Below are 18,940 nucleotides of genomic sequence, written 5' to 3'. Positions count from 1 at the left end.
CTATGCCTCCAGAAGGCTGAAAGGCAAGATGTCCATTGGACTTCAGCTCCAATCCTAGGTATCTGCTGGAACTCCCAAATGAACTCTCGTGAGTGAAGTTTCTGCCCAACTGCTGCATATTTATGTAGAAGTGTAGAGCAGTGATGATGAAAAAACATAGACGAGTACAGCAAAGGCACAGGCCGTTCAGCCCACAATGTCTGTTCCGAGGCAGTGATGTCGGGATGTGTGTGACTGGGAGAGACAACCTGCATTAGCTATCTCTGTCCTAGTTAATCAAAGGAAATTGTATTTATCCATGTTGTAGATAGATTGTGCAAGAGGACAGAATTGTATAAAGCTTTAAAACCATTGCTGCAGTAAGAAAAACGTATTTGCAGTGCAGTGGATTGTGAGGGAGATTTAGTGAGACTGAGGAGTGAAGTGTAGAAGACCCGTAGAACAATGATATGGTGAACATCGGGGATGGGTCCATCCAGCAAGGGATTTGCAGTCGACAGTGTTTAATTATCATATGCACCTTAAACACAATGAATAAATATGCAATACCTTTCCAGTTAAACCACGCAAATCAGAGCACAATAGTGCAAGCCAAAGTACATCATCAACCTTGTACAAAGTGGTGGCTGGTGTGGAGGTAGGCTTGTACAAAGTGGTGGCGGGTGCTGAGGTAGGCGTGTACAAAGTGGTGGCTGGTGTGGAGGTAGGCTTGTACAAAGTGGTGGCGGGTGCTGAGGTAGGCTTGTACAAAGTGGTGGCTGGTGTGGAGGTAGGCTTGTACAAAGTGGTGGCGGGTGCTGAGGTAGATTTTAGATTTTTTTTTTTAGATTTAGAGATACAGCGCAGAAACAGGCCCACCGGGTCCGCGCCGCCCAGCGATCCCCGCACATTAACACTATCCTACACCCACTAGGACAATTTTTACATTTGCCCAGCCAATTAACCTACATACCTATACGTCTTTGGAGTGTGGGAGGAAACTGAAGATCTCGGAGAAAACCCACGCAGGTCATGGGGAGAACGTACAAACTCCGTACAGACAGCACCCGTAGTCAGGATCGAACCTGAGTCTCCGGCGCTGCATTCGCTGTAAGGCAGCAACTCTACCGCTGCGCCACCGTGCCTCTTATGCAGCACTTGGTCTCGTGCTCATCTCCTGTACCTTCCTCCTTATGGTGGCAGCGAGATGTAGACAATGAAGCAGAGTGGAGGCATTATATCTCCGTCTCATATCACCATTTTCATGCACACGTGCAAACATATTCCGCTATTTTGTTTTCAGTAGATTATACTGTTAATTGGCAGACCCATAATTAAGGTTTGATTTGGATCATCTCTGCAGGTGGCACAACTGACTAAGATGTTGGATTGTTTGTTGGAGAAAGAGTTGGAGAGACTTGATGTCCTGGAATGCTATTTTATTGAAGCCTTGTATTGCTCTCTGGGTGCCTGTCTTCTGGAGGATGCAAGGATCAAGTTTGATGACTATGTTAAGCGTCTCGCCAGTATGTTGACGGTTGAAGCTCCCAATGTCCTGGCTGGCCCAGGAGAATTGCCAGGTACGTTTCCCACTCAATGTTTTGTCTTTTAACAGTAAATACTGTACCTTCTGGATATTGAACAGCTACGATTGCCGTAAACACAGCATATTATCTATCAGAGGTGGAGTGTAAAATCTTTTCCTGGTTTTATTTTTTTCTGTCTCATGGGATGTGGACGTCACCGGCTTTTATCGCCATTCTGTAATTGTCTTTGAGAAGGAGGGGTGGGGGGGGGGGGGCTGCCACTGGGGTTAGGGTGGTTGACAGGTGCAGTATCTGGACCTGATGAAGCTGGAGGTGCAGTATCTGGACCTGGTGAAGCTAGAGGTGCAGTATCTGGAGGTGCAGTATCTGGACCTGGTGAAGCTTGAGGTGCAGTATCTGGACCTGGTGAAGCTAGAGGTGCAGTATCTGGAGGTGCAGTACCTGGAGGTGCAGTATCTGGACCTGGTGAAGCTGGAGGTGCAGTATCTGGACCTGGTGAAGCTGGAGGTGCAGTATCTGGACCTGGTGAAGCTAGAGGTGCAGTATCTGGAGGTGCAGTATCTGGAGGTGCAGTACCTGGAGGTGCAGTATCTGGACCTGGTGAAGCTGGAGGTGCAGTATCTGGACCTGGTGAAGCTGGAGGTGCAGTATCTGGAGGTGCAGTATCTGGAGGTGCAGTACCTGGAGGTGCAGTATCTGGACCTGGTGAAGCTGGAGGTGCAGTATCTGGACCTGGTGAAGCTGGAGGTGCAGTACCTGGAGGTGCAGTATCTGGAGGTGCAGTACCTGGAGGTGCAGTATCTGGACCTGGTGAAGCTGGAGGTGCCGTATCTGGAGGTGCAGTATCTGGACCTGGTGAAGCTGGAGGTGCAGTATCTGGAGGTGCAGTATCTGGAGGTGCAGTACCTGGAGGTGCAGTATCTGGACCTGGTGAAGCTGGAGGTGCAGTATCTGGAGGTGCAGTACCTGGAGGTGCAGTATCTGGACCTGGTGAAGCTGGAGGTGCAGTATCTGGAGGTGCAGTATCTGGACCTGGTGAAGCTGGAGGGATGATATATTTCAATGTCAGGGTGAAGTGACATTGGATGGCATCTTGTTCCCAGCCACCTGCTGCCCTTGTCTTCCTTGGAGATTAATTTGAGTGACGTGGGGAATGAAGTAGTGGGAGCATTCTAGCTCTGTCTCCAATCGCCATCTCCATACAACGGTGTTGTGAAAAACCATTGGTTTTAAGCTGCATTTGAGGAAGCTGTGGTAAGTTGCAGCTACATCTTGTAGGGGCATGCTGCAGCCACTTTATAATTGAAACCTTCACATAACAAATCCCACAGCAGCTTTACAGGGAGGGAATAACTAAAAGCTTGGTCACTTTATTTTAGCACAGTTGTAAAGGGAGATTGAGAGATTTAAACATGAAGCTAGTCATAGAGATATTTCGAGTCATATACAACAGGGAAACCTTTGGCCAACAGAGGTGTCCAGCGACCTGAGTTTGGTCAATATCTCTAACCCTTTCTGGAACTCAGTTTTAATGGCTGAAAGTTTGATTATTTGTGAGTTTAAAGTAATGAATGCATGGGCCAGTGCTTCTGTTTATATTTTCTTACAACAGAGAAGGAGACCATTCAGGCCATCAAGTCTATGCCGACTCTCAGCATCCCTTCAATCTCATTCCTTATTTGGTCCCATTAACATATTCTCTCTCCCCTCCCATCAGCTCCATCTACAACAGTCAGTTAACCAACCTTGCAGCACCCCTTTAGAGCATGGATCACTGGGGAAGCCAATGCAGTCATGGGGAGAAGGTGCAAACTCCACACAGACAGCACTGGAGATCGCGAGGGAACCCAGGTGATTGATTCGGTGATGTGGTAGCACTACCTGCAGGAGGCGCTGTGTTTGGAGGGAGATGTCATTGATTCACCTCTTATCGCCATGTCTTATTTCACAGAAGTCGACCATTGGCTCACAAAGCATCACTGGTACTTTTGCCCGATGTTCTTCATTAACTTGATGTGGAGTTACAGGAGGCTGCAGGGTTTAATACTAATATTTATTACAGTAATATGCAGGAGTCTGTGTTGTGTTTGTCACAGGTCAGCTACCAACTCTTTATGATTTTCATTTTGATGACGAGAGGCAGAAATGGGTTCCATGGTCCAAGCTTGTGCCTAAATATGTCCACAACCCTAAAGAAAAATTTTTGGATATCCTTGGTAAGTTGTCTCAAATCAAGGCATTTGCTTGGCATTAGTTTGGAGATTGGGCTTCTATTACAGGGTCAGGGGGACTTTTTTCTGCTTATTCTTGGTCATACGTAAAGCAAACTTTAGCCTGAAGAAGGGTCTCGACCCGAAATGTCACTCATTCCTTCTCTCCAGAGATGCTGCCTGTCCCGCTGAGTTACTCCAGCATTTTGTGTCTATCTTCTCTTTAGCAAATTAAATCCAATTCAAGTTGGGAGTCTGCCTTGGTACAATTCTCCCCTAACACATTGCTAATGTGCTGTGTAACTGTTATCCAAGGATGACTTTGTGTGGAGACAGGAAAATAGCACATGGATATTTTGAAGCTCCACTATATGCAACCGTACTCCACTTGACTGAGAGTACTTGCTTTAAAATGAGAAATAAAAAATTTATTGATCTAAAGAACCTTTCAGTTTGGATAATGGAGGAAAAAGATCATTCTAAATTTTGTCACAGATGTTTATTTTTCCATGTGTAAACATATTCCCATTAAATTTGTGAAACTCCTAGGATGTAAGCCTGTGTGACATGTGTTTAGAACTTGATTACTGAGGAACAGGTTATCCTGGCCCACGCTGTTCCATGTGACCTATCCACCCACATGTTTGGGATATGGAGGAATGCAGGGCACCTGGAGAAACCCACGCTGTCACAAGGGCAGATGTACTGAGTACCAGAGGTCAGCATTGAACCTGAGTCACAGGAGCTATGGTCCAGCCAACCTCACCACCACCCCATTACATTTTGTTAAATAACTTTATTTTCTCAGAATTCAAAACTAAAGCTGTTTGTCTAATGTGTGAATTGTGAGTTGTTGCCGCTGTGATGGCAGACTGGCATCGAAGGGTGGAATGTCAGTGAATAATTAGCACAAAAACGTACAATAGTACAATCAGTTGGCAGATATAATAACTGAAGTGTGCATACATGAATGTGATCCTGTGGCTTGCCATGGTTAAATGTTGCGTCATGATCTGCAGTTCCGACGGTGGACACCACTCGTACCAGTTGGCTGCTTGAAGAGATGGTGGCAATCAAACATTCCGTACTACTGGTGGGCGAATCGGGTACATCCAAGACAGCCACAACACAGAACTTCCTCAAACACCTGAACATCGATGATACCGTACGTGTCTCTCATCCTGTCAGTTTATATCTATTGATTTTTCAATGGATATTTTCTCACTTCTCTGTTTTCATGCAGTCTTCCGTGGATACACGCGAAGCATTGCTCTGTAGCAGGGGGCAGAATGCAGGAAGTCCGGGAACTGGCGGCTGAGTATCTTGGTCCAGGGGGAAGTAGTTTAGGGGTACGTGTCCAGGGATAAATTCTTTAGTGGCAGAATAAAATGTTGAAATGATTTAAAAAACACCTGGAATACTTGGCTTTGCGTCAGGGACATTAACTGGAAAAGCAGTTCTGGTCAAATGTATGCAGCACTGGTAAGGCCTGAGTGGAGCAAATGTATGCAGCACTGGTAAGGCCTGAGTGGAGCAAATGTATGCAGCACTGGTAAGGACCTGAGTGGAGCAGTTCTGGTCAAATGTATGCAGCACTGGTAGGGCCTGAGTGGGGCAAATGTATGCAGCACTGGTAGGGCCTGAGTGGGGCAAATGTATGCAGCACTGGTAGGGCCTGAGTGGGGCAAATGTATGCAGCACTGGTAGGGCCTGAGTGGGGCAAATGTATGCAGCACTGGTAGGGCCTGAGTGGGGCAAATGTATGCAGCACTGGTAGGGCCTGAGTGGGGCAAATGTATGCAGCACTGGTAGGGCCTGAGTGGAGGAAATAGAGAAGCTGAAGTGCAAGAGTTGCCTCAGCAGCTTTTCTTTCCTGCCTGTCCTTCCCAAAGTCAGACATCCCTGAATACTTCCCCAGCCCTGACCACCTGTATCCACAGCAGCTGTACACAGTGGCACCTGTATCCTCAGCAGCTTTTCTTTCCTGCCTGTCCTTCCCAAAGTCAGACATCCCTGAATACAACCCCAGCCCTGACCACCTGTATCCACGTTTCTGTAATGGTTACGTTCATACTCAGCTGTCTATGTTTGTGCTGTTGCTTCATTGATTTGGTTCAGATAATACATACATTTAGTTATAATGTGACTCGTGGGGTGCTGCAAGGCTCAGTGCTGAGACCCCACTTATTTACAATATATATTAATGATTTAGACAATGGAATTAAATGTGACATCTTCAAGTTTGCGGATGACACAAAGCTGGGTGGCAGTGTGAGCTGCGATGAGGATGCTATGAGGCTGCAGGGTGACTTGGACAGTCTGTGTGAGTGAGCGGATGCATGGCAGATGCAGTTTAATGTGGATAAGTGTGAGGTTGTCCACTTTGGTGGTAAGAATAGGAAGGTAGATTATTATCTGAATGGTGTCAAGTTAGGAAAAGGGGACGTACAACGAGATCTGGGTGTCCTAGTGCATCAGTCACTGAAAGTAAGCATGCAGGTACAGCATGCAGTGAAGAAAGCCAATGGAATGTTGGCCATAACAAGAGGAGTTGAGTATAGGAGCAAAGAGGACCTTCTTCAGTTGTACAGGACCCTAGTGAGACCGCACCTGGAGTACTGTGTGCAGTTTTGGTCTCCAAATTTGAGGAAGGATATTCTTGGTATTGAGGGTGTGCAGCGTAGGTTTACTAGGTTAATTCCCGGAATGGCGGGACTGCCATATGTCGAAAGACTAGAGCGACTAGGCTTGTATACAATGGAATTTAGAAAGATGAGAGGGGATCTTATCGAAACGTATAGGATTATTAAGGGGTTGGACATGTTAGAGGCAGGAAACATGTTCCCAATGTTGGGGGAGTCCAGAACCAGGGGCCACAGTTTAAGAATAAGGGGTAGGCCATTTAGAACGGAGATGAGGAAAATCGTTTTCAGTCAGAGAGTTGTGAATCTGTGGAATTCTCTGCCTCAGAAGGCAGTGGAGGCCAATTCTCTGAATGCATTCAAGAGAGAGCTAGATAGAGCTCTTAAGGATAGCGGAGTCAGGGGGTATGGGGAGAAGGCAGGAACGGGGTACTGATTGAGAATGATCAGCCATGATCACATTGAATGGCGGTGCTGGCTCGAAGGGCCAAGTAGCCTACTCCTGCACCTATTGTCTATTGTCTATTGTTTGATCTCTCAGCTGCTGTTGACTATCAACTTTTCATCTCGCACCACTTCAATGAATGTACAACGAAACATGGAGGCCAATGTGGAGAAACGCACCAAAGTCACATATGGACCACCGATGGGAAAGCGTCTCCTGGTCTTCATTGATGATATGAACATGCCCAGGGTAGGTAGAGCCTTTCATTGATGATATGAACATGCCCAGGGTAGGTGGAGCCTTTCATTGATGATATGAACATGCCCAGGGTAGGTGGAGCCTTTCATTGATGATATGAACATGCCCAGGGTAGGTGGAGCCTTTCATTGATGATATGAACATGCCCAGGGTAGGTGGAGCCTTTCATTGATGATATGAACATGCCCAGGGTAGGTGGAGCCTTTCATTGATGATATGAACATGCCCAGGGTAAGTGGGGCCTTTTGCCAACCTCAAAGATAACGTGCAAGGGTGATGAGATACTTTAAACACAATCTGTCATCTGGATAATATGGAAATGATCAATGCCCAACATGTTCAACAAATTAACACATTTGCTGAACATGTTATGTCTGCTCAGTGTAAGAAAATAACTGCAGATGCTGGTACAAATCGAAGGTATTTATTCACAAAATGCTGGAGTAACTCAGCAGGTCAGGCAGCATCTTAGGAGAGAAGGAATGTTATGTCTGCTCCATCGTTTAATTTGTGATTGATCCAAAATTCCACAGGTTTGCCCTTGTTTCATTACTCTTGATTCCTTTACTGATTAGAAATGTATCATCTTAATTAGTCAGCATGGTTTTGTACATGGGGGATTGTGACTCACAAATCAAACACATCACCAAGACAGCCTTCTTCCACCTCAAAAACATCGCCCGTCTCCGTCCATCCCTCTCCTCCACAGCTGCAGAAACCCTCATCCACGCCTTCATCACCTCCCGTCTGGACTACTGCAACAGCCTCCTCTATGGCTCACCCTCAAAAATCATCAGTAAACTTCAATACATTCAAAACTCCGCTGCCCGTCTACTCACCCACTCCCCGATCTGTGACCATATCACCCCCGTCCTTTACAAGCTCCACTGGCTCCCCATCCCCCAGAGAATCCAGTACAAAATCCTCCTCATGACCTACAAAGCCCTCCATAACCTGGCCCCATCCTACCTGACTGACCTCCTCCACAGACACACTCCCACCTGCACCTGCTGCTGCCAACCTCCTGTCCCCCCCCCATCCGGACCAAACTCAGATCCTGGGGGAACAGGGCTTTCTCCATCGCTGCTCCCACCCTCTGGAACTCACTACCCCAAACCGTCAGAGACTCCTCCTCACTCACCACATTCAAAACATCACTGAAGTCTCACCTGTTCGGCACTGCCTTCAACCACTGACCGTCACCTCACCTTCTGTCTCCTTTTTCTGTTTGTTTACTTATTTATCTATTTATTTTCTTCTCTATGTTCTAGTAATCCCTGTAAAGCGTCTTTGAGTGTCTGAAAAGCGCTATATAAATGTAATGCATTATTATTATTATTATTATTCTTGATTTTTTTGAAGATGTGACCAAAACGATTGATGAAGACAGAGCTGTAGACGTGTCTTCGACAAGGTTCCACATGGTAGTCTGCTCTGGAAGGTTAGATCGCATGGGATCCAAGGAGAGATAGCTGAATGGATAGACAATTGGCTCCATGGTCTTTCACACAAAACATAAATTATGCGTAAATCATACATAAATTATGTATATAAGGCAGTAAAAAGGAAAGGTCTGTGTGCAAACTAGAACGAAACATGTTAGAACTCCATGTCTGGTTAAACAATTTCCCATCGTCAATAATTTCTGTTGTTCTGCGGGTCATTTGCCTTTGTTTGTTGACCACTAGGTTGATGAGTATGGAACACAGCAACCCATTGCTTTGCTCAAACTCCTGCTGGAGAAAGGTGGCATGTACGATCGTGGCAAGGAACTGAACTATAAGATCCTGAAGGACCTGGGCTTTATTGCTGCTATGGGAAAAGCCGGAGGTGGACGTAACGAAGTGGATCCGAGGTTTATCTCGCTCTTTTGTGTGTTCAACGTGACCTTCCCAGCAGAGGAATCATTATTTTCAATTTACACTTCCATTCTGAAGGGACACACTATGGTAATTATTGTGTAAAGAAACCAGTGCTTACTGTTTGTCTTGGAAGTAACCTTTCGTTAATCTTTCCCCGCAGATTTAATAAGTAACCTGTCCCCCCTGATTCCTCCAGGATTTAATTGAAATAAAGTTTGATGCTGAGTTGAGTTTTCAATATCGGTGATGTCTGGTATTGGAGTAGCTGCTACACTCACATGACCACCAACAGCACCTCATATGCCTCGTACTTGATCCCTGGACACTGAAGCACAATATTACCCTCGTGACCAAGACGGGGGCAAAACTGAATGAAATAGTATCAGATTATTTCCTGGGGGGTTTGCCCTATTAATCCTGCATTTGGCATTCAGCCCCAACATGTTTGTGCCAACATGATGCAAATGTAAACTATCCCACCTGCCTGCAGACGGTCTCCATCTGTCCACACCCTGCCTGCTCATATGCCTGTCTAAATGTTCCCATCGGATTTGCTCAGTGGATCTACCATTCTGCACATCTCCTTTAAACTTTCCTCTCTTGCCTTAAAGCTTAGCCCGCTAATATTTGACTTCTCACCCCGTGGATAAAGGCTCTGAGTGTCTACCATATCTGTGTCTCTCATAATTTTATATACTTGTATCAGTTCAATTCTCTGGTGCTTCAGAGAAAACAATCCAAGTTTGTCCAATCTCTCCTTGTGCCAAATATCACTAAACCAGGCAATATCCAGGTGAAACTCTTCCACCCTCTCCAAAGCTTCCATTTCCTTCCTGTAATGTGGTGACCAGAAATGCATGCACATGTGGGTAACCAAATCTTCATACAGTTGCAGAGTCATTGTGATACAACAGAGAAACAGGCCCATCAGTCCAAACAAGGTGCCCATGCCCAGCTCATGCCCATCTAACCTTTCCTATCCTTGTACCTGTGCAGATGCCTTTTAAATGTTGTTATTGTAGCTGCTGCAACTACTATCTATTCCCCTCACAATTTTATATACCTCCCAATCCTTGTAAATCAAGTTGGAATATTAGAACACATTCCCTCGAAAGGCTGAGATCAGTCTTGGTTGGATTAACCATTGAGGACCTGTTCGTGGTCGTGTCCTGAACACTGAGCATCCTATTTGATCATAAAGACAGAGAGAGAGTGCTGAATGAAAAGGCGGGGTGTGGTAGTAAGGGACAAAGGAGTAGATCTGTACAATGGCATGAAACTAATCCTATCACTGATTTTTGAACAGACTTTCAGTGAAGAAATCCAGGCCATCAGCGTTATAGTGACCTCTGCTACTCTCAAACTCTACACCATGATCGTGCAAGAACTGCCTCCAACACCGTCAAAATTTCACTACATCTTCAATCTGCGTGACCTGACCAGAGTGTACAGTGGATTGGTCCTTGCGACCCCAGAGAGGTGAGGTCAACTCATTGAAAGTTACAAACCTGTGTGTGATTGGTGAGGGATCATCAAGTAGTTGTTGTGGTCACGTCCCACAGCGTGCTTTCAATGTGGTGATTGTGGCCAGACATCGTGACATCATGCTGCTCTCTCATTACTCAATTTGGATCTTTTTCAAAGATTACAAACTATTTTTTGTCAACCAGAATCTGCAGGTTCTTGTTTCTACTCAGATCTTTTACAGCTGTCCTGACCTTGGTTTAACATCTCAGCACTGAAAGTGGCAGATACTGACAGTGTACATTGATACAGTCATCGAGTTATACAGCACAGAAACAGGCTCTTCAATGTGACTCCTTCATGCTGACCATGTTGCTTGGATAGTCCCCTTCACCTGTTACAGGAAGGACATCATTAAACTCGAAAGGGTGCAAAACAAAAGGTTCCCATGGATGTTTGAGGGTTTGAGTTATAGGAGAGGATGGATAGGCAAGGGCTGTTTCCCAGAGTGTTGCTGGCTGCAGGGTGACCTTGAAGTTTATAATATTGAGGGGACTAGATAAAGTGAATAGCTCACCTTTTTCACAGAGCAGGAGAGTCAAACACAAGGGGGCATAGGTTTAAGACAAGAGGGAAACTATTTAAAAGGGATGGCGTGTATGTGAAACGAATTGCTCGAGGAGATAGGACGGATAAAACTCTGATATTTAAAAGACATTTACTTATCCCATTCTCAGTCTTTTCTTTCTCCACAATTTGGCAAGGTTTCAGACAGTTACACAGATGATCCGGCTGTGGAGGAATGAATGCCTTCGAGTGTTTCACGACAGGCTCATTAATGAAGAGGACAAAATGCTGGTTAGTATAAAGGTCGACAGACTGCCCACACAGCCCTCCACTGTATCATGACAACAATGTGATCAGAATGTTTCAGGGGTCAGATCAAGCCCCTCGCCTCAAAATACATTCAAAGTTGCTCTATTTAAACAAATGATTTGAAGGGAATTATCAAATGCAGCAAATAAATTGTGAAAATCCATTCTGCATGGATTATGGTTTTTCTTTCAAGATTTTTAATTTTTTTTTAATTTTTAAGGTTCAAGGAAATCTCATCCAGTTACTAGAAGAACATTTCCCGACGATATTGGAGCAAGCCAGCAGGAATCCGATTCTGTTTGGAGATTACCGCACCTTCATGCATGAGGGAGAGCCGCGGGTCTATGAGGATCTGCAGGATTACGAAGCTGCCAAAGCTCTGTTCCAGGTGCGGAGGAGCAACAACTATTACACCGTAGAGTAATCCATTCCCTTTGAAACATTGTTTTAAGACACCAGTGCTTATAGAACATGACTATCTCTCACATGAAGAATCTTGTGACAAGCAGATCCAGTCAGCTCTGGTGCAGTCATACAGACTGGGTAAATATCTTATTGGTGGGTTCACTGTTGCCATTGATATGAAAATGGCTGGGATATTAGATGGAGTAAATGCAAGGGAGAAGATGTTCGGATGAAGGCCAAAGCATCTTTGAAGGTAGATAAATCATCAAGTTGGATACATGTGAAACTGCAGATGTTGGAATCTTGAGCAAAAAAACAAAGCGCTGGCGTAACTCAATGGGTCAGGCAGCATCTGTGGAGGGATTGGGACATATGATGTATCAGGTTGGGACCCTTCTTCAGACTGATGAAGAGTTCCAGTGAGAAACATCTTCTGTCCATTCCCTCCACAGAGGCTGCCGGACCCGGCTGAGTCCCCCAGCACGATGAATGAAAATCTATCCTGTCCAGTAACCCTGCTTTACAGGAGTAGTGCCAGAGGATTGGGGGCTGCTAATGTGGCAGTGTTGTTCAATAAAGAAAGACACTGTCCTAATCGAGTGTGCACTGCCTTTAACATTTGTTTTGTTTCCCCTTTAATTTGATGTTCCTCTTTTTCTTGCCGCTGTCTGCTTGCACACTCTGCCCCTTCCCAGCACCTTCTGGCCATCATTTCCCCTCCCACTGCCCTCTACTGCTCTCTTCTCCTTCATCTCTGTCTTCCTAAATACCCACTTACCTGAGCCCTTACCTTAGCTGTTGTCTCTTCTGATTCTGCTCTTGTTTCATGCCTGCTGAACTGGTGTGAAGATGAGTTGCTGATGAATGTCATCATTTTTATTGTTTTTGAATGATAATTTGACTTTGAGGCACGGATAGAGATTGGCAGGTTAATTAATTAAATTGGATTGATTGTGTGACAGGAAATTTTGGAAGAGTACAATGAGACAAAGACACACATGAGGCTGGTGTTGTTCGATGATGCTGTGGAGCATTTGACACGGATCCATCGCATCATCCGGATGGACAGGGGCCATGCTCTGCTGGTGGGAGTTGGAGGGTCTGGCAAACAGTCCCTCACCAAGCTGGCCTCGTACACAGCCAACTGTGAGGTAGGTGCCCTACACTACACACACGGGCATAGTACACAGCCAACTGTGAGGTAGGTGCCCTGCAGTACACGGGCCTAGTACACACACGGGCCTAGTACACAGCCAACTGTGAGGTAGGCTTCCTACAGTACACGGGCCTCGTACACACACAGGCCTAGTACACACACGGGCCTCGTACACAGCCAACTGTGAGGTAGGCTCCCTGCGGTACATGGGCCTAGTACACACACGGGCCTTGTACACAGCCAACTGTGAGGTAGGTGCCCTACAGTACACACACGGGCCTAGTACACACACGGGCCTTGTACACACACGGGCCTTGTACACACACGGGCCTCGTACACAGCCAACTGTGAGGTAGGCTCCCTGCAGCACACGGGCCTAGTACACACACGGGCCTCGTACACAGCCAACTGTGAGGTAGGCTCCCTGCAGTACATGGGCCTAGTACACACAAGGGCCTCGTACACAGCCAACTGTGAGGTAGGCTCCCTACAGTCCACGGGCCTTGTACACACACGGGCCTCGTACACACACGGGCCTCGTACACACACGGGCCTCGTACACACACGGGCCTCGTACACACACGGGCCTCGTACACACACGGGCCTCGTACACACACGGGCCTCGTACACACACGGGCCTCGTACACACACGGGCCTCGTACACACACGGGCCTCGTACACACACGGGCCTCGTACACACACGGGCATCGTACACAGCCAACTGTGAGGTAGGCTCCCTGCAGTACACAGGCCTCGTACACACACGGGCCTAGTACACACACGGGCCTCGTACACAGCCAACTGTGAGGTAGGTGCCCTACAGTACACGGGCCTTGTACACACACGGGCCTAGTACACACACGGGCCTTGTACACACACGGGCCTTGTACACACACGGGCCTCGTACACAGCCAACTGTGAGGTAGGCTCCCTGCAGCACACGGGCCTAGTACACACAAGGGCCTCGTACACACACGGGCCTCGTACACAGCCAACTGTGAGGTAGGCTCCCTGCAGTACATGGGCCTAGTACACACAAGGGCCTCGTACACAGCCAACTGTGAGGTAGGCTCCCTACAGTACACGGGCCTTGTACACACACGGGCCTCGTACACACACGGGCCTCGTACACACACGGGCCTCGTACACACACGGGCCTCGTACACACACGGGCCTCGTACACACACGGGCATCGTACACAGCCAACTGTGAGGTAGGCTCCCTGCAGTACACAGGCCTCGTACACACACGGGCCTAGTACACACACGGGCCTCGTACACAGCCAACTGTGAGGTAGGTGCCCTACAGTACACACACGGGCCTTGTACACACACGGGCCTCGTACACACACGGGCCTCGTACACACACGGGCCTCGTACACAGCCAACTGTGAGGTAGGCTCCCTGCAGTACACAGGCCTAGTACACACACGGGCCTAGTACACAGCCAACTGTGAGGTAGGCTCCCTGCAGTACATGGGCCTAGTACACACACGGGCCTCGTACACAGCCAACTGTGAGGTAGGCTCCCTGCGGTACATGGGCCTAGTACACACACGGGCCTTGTACACAGCCAACTGTGAGGTAGGTGCCCTACAGTACACACACGGGCCTTGTACACACACGGGCCTCGTACACACACGGGCCTCGTACACACACGGGCCTCGTACACAGCCAACTGTGAGTTAGGTGTCCCACAGTACACACACGGGCCTCGTACACACACGGGCCTCGTACACACACGGGCCTCGTACACACACGGGCCTCGTACACACACGGGCCTCGTACACACACGGGCCTCGTACACACACGGGCCTCGTACACACACGGGCCTCGTACACACACGGGCATCGTACACAGCCAACTGTGAGGTAGGCTCCCTGCAGTACACAGGCCTCGTACACACACGGGCCTAGTACACACACGGGCCTCGTACACAGCCAACTGTGAGGTAGGTGCCCTACAGTACACGGGCCTTGTACACACACGGGCCTAGTACACACACGGGCCTTGTACACACACGGGCCTTGTACACACACGGGCCTTGTACACACACGGGCCTCGTACACAGCCAACTGTGAGGTAGGCTCCCTGCAGCACACGGGCCTAGTACACACAAGGGCCTCGTACACACACGGGCCTCGTACACAGCCAACTGTGAGGTAGGCTCCCTGCAGTACATGGGCCTAGTACACACAAGGGCCTCGTACACAGCCAACTGTGAGGTAGGCTCCCTACAGTACACGGGCCTTGTACACACACGGGCCTCGTACACACACGGGCCTCGTACACACACGGGCCTCGTACACACACGGGCCTCGTACACACACGGGCATCGTACACAGCCAACTGTGAGGTAGGCTCCCTGCAGTACACAGGCCTCGTACACACACGGGCCTAGTACACACACGGGCCTCGTACACAGCCAACTGTGAGGTAGGTGCCCTACAGTACACACACGGGCCTTGTACACACACGGGCCTCGTACACACACGGGCCTCGTACACACACGGGCCTCGTACACAGCCAACTGTGAGGTAGGCTCCCTGCAGTACACAGGCCTAGTACACACACGGGCCTAGTACACAGCCAACTGTGAGGTAGGCTCCCTGCAGTACATGGGCCTAGTACACACACGGGCCTCGTACACAGCCAACTGTGAGGTAGGCTCCCTGCGGTACATGGGCCTAGTACACACACGGGCCTTGTACACAGCCAACTGTGAGGTAGGTGCCCTACAGTACACACACGGGCCTTGTACACACACGGGCCTCGTACACACACGGGCCTCGTACACACACGGGCCTCGTACACAGCCAACTGTGAGTTAGGTGTCCCACAGTACACACACGTGCCTCGTACACACACGGGCCTCGTACACACACGGGCCTAGTACACAGCCAACTGTGAGGTAGGCTCCCTGCAGTACACGGGCCTAGAACACACACGGGCCTAGTACACACACGGGCCTAGTACACACACGGGCCTTGTAAACACACGGGCCTTGTACACACATGGGCCTAGTACACACACGGGCCTTGTACACACACGGGCCTTGTACACACACGGGCCTCGTACACAACCAACTGTGAGGCAGGCTCCCTGCAATACACATGCTGCATGGTCGTACTGAGCCAGCCAACTGTGAGGCAGGCTCCCTGCAGTACGCGAGGTGTATGGCCGTACTGAGCCAGCCAGCTGTGAGGTAGGCTCCCTGCAGTACACGGGCCTAGTACACACACGGGCCTAGTACACACACGGGCCTTGTACACACACGGGCTTAGTACACACACGGGCCTTGTACACAGCGTACTGTGAGGCAGGCTCCCTACAGTACGCGAGGTGCATGGTTGTACTGAGCAGCAACAATAAGCACTGAAACATTTTTATTTTGTTTGTATCAGATTTTTGAGATTGTTCTGAGTCGCGGTTATGCAGAGACTAATTTCCGAGACGATTTGAAAGCTCTGTATCTGAAGCTAGGCATTGAGAACAAGCCAACAGTCTTTCTCTTCACTGATGCACACGTGGCTGAGGAAGGATTCCTGGAGCTGATAAACAACATGTTGACCTCAGGTATTGCAACAACTGCACTGACCTGCTCACTTCAATTCCAGGGCACCGGTTAACAAACTCTCTCAACGTGGCCACTTTTATACACGCACCACCCTATGTGTGACAATTTTACGTCTGAGGTCCTTTCTAAAACCTTTCCCCTCTCCTCTTAGATCTCTGCCCTTTAGTTTTAGACCCCTACCACTGGGAAAAGACTGCAACTATCTACCCTACATATGCTCCTGATGATTTTATATGTCTCTACAAGGCCAACCTGAACCCTTGACAATCCACCCTGTCCTGCTGTCTGTATGGGACTGTGTCTCATGAATGAGGGCAGAGCAGTAGAAGTATTCTACATGGACTCTATGTCTCCATCCACTCCATCCTTATATCTCAAATGTTCCACTTCCAGTAACATCCTTGTAAATCTTTTTGCAACTTTTATATATTAATGACATCCTTCCTATAGGATTACTCCTGTACTCAATGCTCTGACTGGTGAAGGTCAGTGTGCCAAACGCCTTCTTCAACACCCTGTCTCTTGTGTGTTGCCATTTCTAATGATTTACTAAGCTCCCTGCCATTTGCTGGGTAAGTCTAGCTCTGGTTTGTCCGTTCAAAATGCAACACCACATTTATCTGAATTAAACTCCATCTCCCATTCCTCAACCTATTGGTCCAGATGGTTAAGATGGATGTGATTCTAGGCAGTTTTTGTTGGAATTACAGTTTCTAGCCCTTCCATTCTGAGCTCCAGGGAGAGGTTGGGCAGGCTGGGACTTAATTCCTTGGACTACAGGAGATAGAGATGTTTACAATCATGTGGGGAATAGATAGGGTGAATGCACAGTCTTTTACCCAGAGTTACAGATGGAAAACCAGAGGACATAGGTTTAAGGTGAGAGGGGTGACATTGAATAGGAAGCTGAGGGACAACTTCTTCACTCAGTGTGCTGGGTATATGGTACGAGCTGCCAGAAGAAGTACTTGAGGCAAGTTCTAGAACAGCATTTGGACAGGTACAAAGATAGGAACAGGCAACTAGGATTAGCTTAGAAGGGGCATCTCTGTCAGCGTGGACAAGTTGGGCTGCAGGGTCTGTTTACGTGCTGCATTAGTCTTATGTTCATGTTCCTCTTTTAGAAACAATTGCTTTATATATTTTTAGTATAGATGTAAAGCTGCAAGGTCCACCAGTTTAACCTGCAATTTAATATTGCAAAGTCATTTTGTGAAAGATTAAAGGTTTCAATGCATTCTTGTTAGCTAGTTTTATTGCTATTTATATTTAACAACATTTCAATTTTTTGCCTTTTTTTCTGATAAAAACTAACCAAAATTCTTTAACATTAAAAATATTAGCCAATGGCTTTGATCATAATTTAAAAACAAGAGTAAAACTGTACAGTAGCTTCAAGTTGACAACTGTGTCAGTAATGTCACTTTCTGATGCTCGTTTCACAACAGTTTATTGTTTTATACATTGGGGCAGTGTTGTGCAGCAGTGCGTTAGAACTCACACCGGGATCGGTAGTGAATTACACCAGTGATCAGTAGTGAATTACACCAGTGATCAGTAGTGAATGACACCAGTGATCAGTAGTGAATGACACCAGTGATCAGTAGTGAATTACACCAGTGATCAGTAGTGAATTACACCAGGGATCAGTAGTGAATCACACCACCAGTGATCTGTAGTGCATCAGAATTCTCACATCACTTCTTTGAACCAGCGACTCTGGGCTGTAAAGGAAACTGCAGAATGAAGCAAGCTGATGCTGATGGGATTTCTTTGTTCACGTTCTTTTCCAGGCATTGTCCCGGCACTTTTTCCAGACGACGAGAAAGAAGGGATTTTAGGACAAGTAAGAGATGAAGCAATGAAAGCTGGCTTCAGCCCAGCTAAAGAAAGTATCTGGCAGTACTTTGTTACTAAGAGTGCCAGTAACCTGCACATAATATTGGGCATGTCACCTGTGGGGGATGTATTACGCACACGCTGCAGAAACTTTCCAGGTTTGTCTATGTCATTGTATGTGTTACACTGCTTGGCTATTAACCTACGATAAACTTGCATTACAGTTATAGATCACATCAAGTTTCTACTCAAACGTGGGCTCTGAGAACAAGCTTCAACCCTTGGCTTGTACTTTAAAGGATCCAACCTACAAGACTTCAACGGGGACCAGGTGGACAAAGTTATCTTGAACTCGATGGCTGTGAAGGCGGATGAATGCTGCAACATCTATCGGCTCCAACCGTCTTGGTTCCCTTGCCATTGGAATGAGTTGATTGATTTGTGAAGGACCGTGTGCTTCTTGGAGTGCAACATTAAGTACACGTTAAACACACGCACGCACAGGCGTCTTCGTTCTGTGAGCAGCACCAAGACTTTTGGCGATTGGGGAAGGGTGATGGGAGCTCGCGCAGACACGGTGAATACCTGTACGTGATGGCTCCTAGTCAAGAACCGGCACGGATACCTGAATACTAGATTAAATCGCTACAACGGAACCTAGATCATCATCCTTGACCTCAA

General features: G+C 47.6%; 1 protein-coding gene across 1 annotated transcript in view; it reads left to right on the top strand.

Moving 5' to 3' along the window:
• dnah10 (dynein axonemal heavy chain 10) overlaps positions 1 to 18,940 on the top strand; it is a 176,636-nt gene that overhangs the window by 98,938 nt on the left and 58,758 nt on the right. Inside the window, 11 exon segments of the mRNA XM_078421084.1 lie at positions 1,343 to 1,559; positions 3,623 to 3,742; positions 4,756 to 4,901; positions 6,920 to 7,072; positions 8,770 to 9,030; positions 10,250 to 10,422; positions 11,172 to 11,265; positions 11,504 to 11,671; positions 12,651 to 12,839; positions 16,248 to 16,419; positions 18,214 to 18,417. Of these exon segments, the coding sequence (XP_078277210.1) occupies positions 1,343 to 1,559; positions 3,623 to 3,742; positions 4,756 to 4,901; positions 6,920 to 7,072; positions 8,770 to 9,030; positions 10,250 to 10,422; positions 11,172 to 11,265; positions 11,504 to 11,671; positions 12,651 to 12,839; positions 16,248 to 16,419; positions 18,214 to 18,417 (1,897 nt within the window).

This window comes from Rhinoraja longicauda, chromosome 25 (genome assembly GCF_053455715.1).
Source record: "Rhinoraja longicauda isolate Sanriku21f chromosome 25, sRhiLon1.1, whole genome shotgun sequence".
Classification (NCBI taxonomy): domain Eukaryota; kingdom Metazoa; phylum Chordata; class Chondrichthyes; order Rajiformes; family Arhynchobatidae; genus Rhinoraja; species Rhinoraja longicauda.
This window is presented reverse-complemented; position numbering and strand designations above follow the sequence as displayed.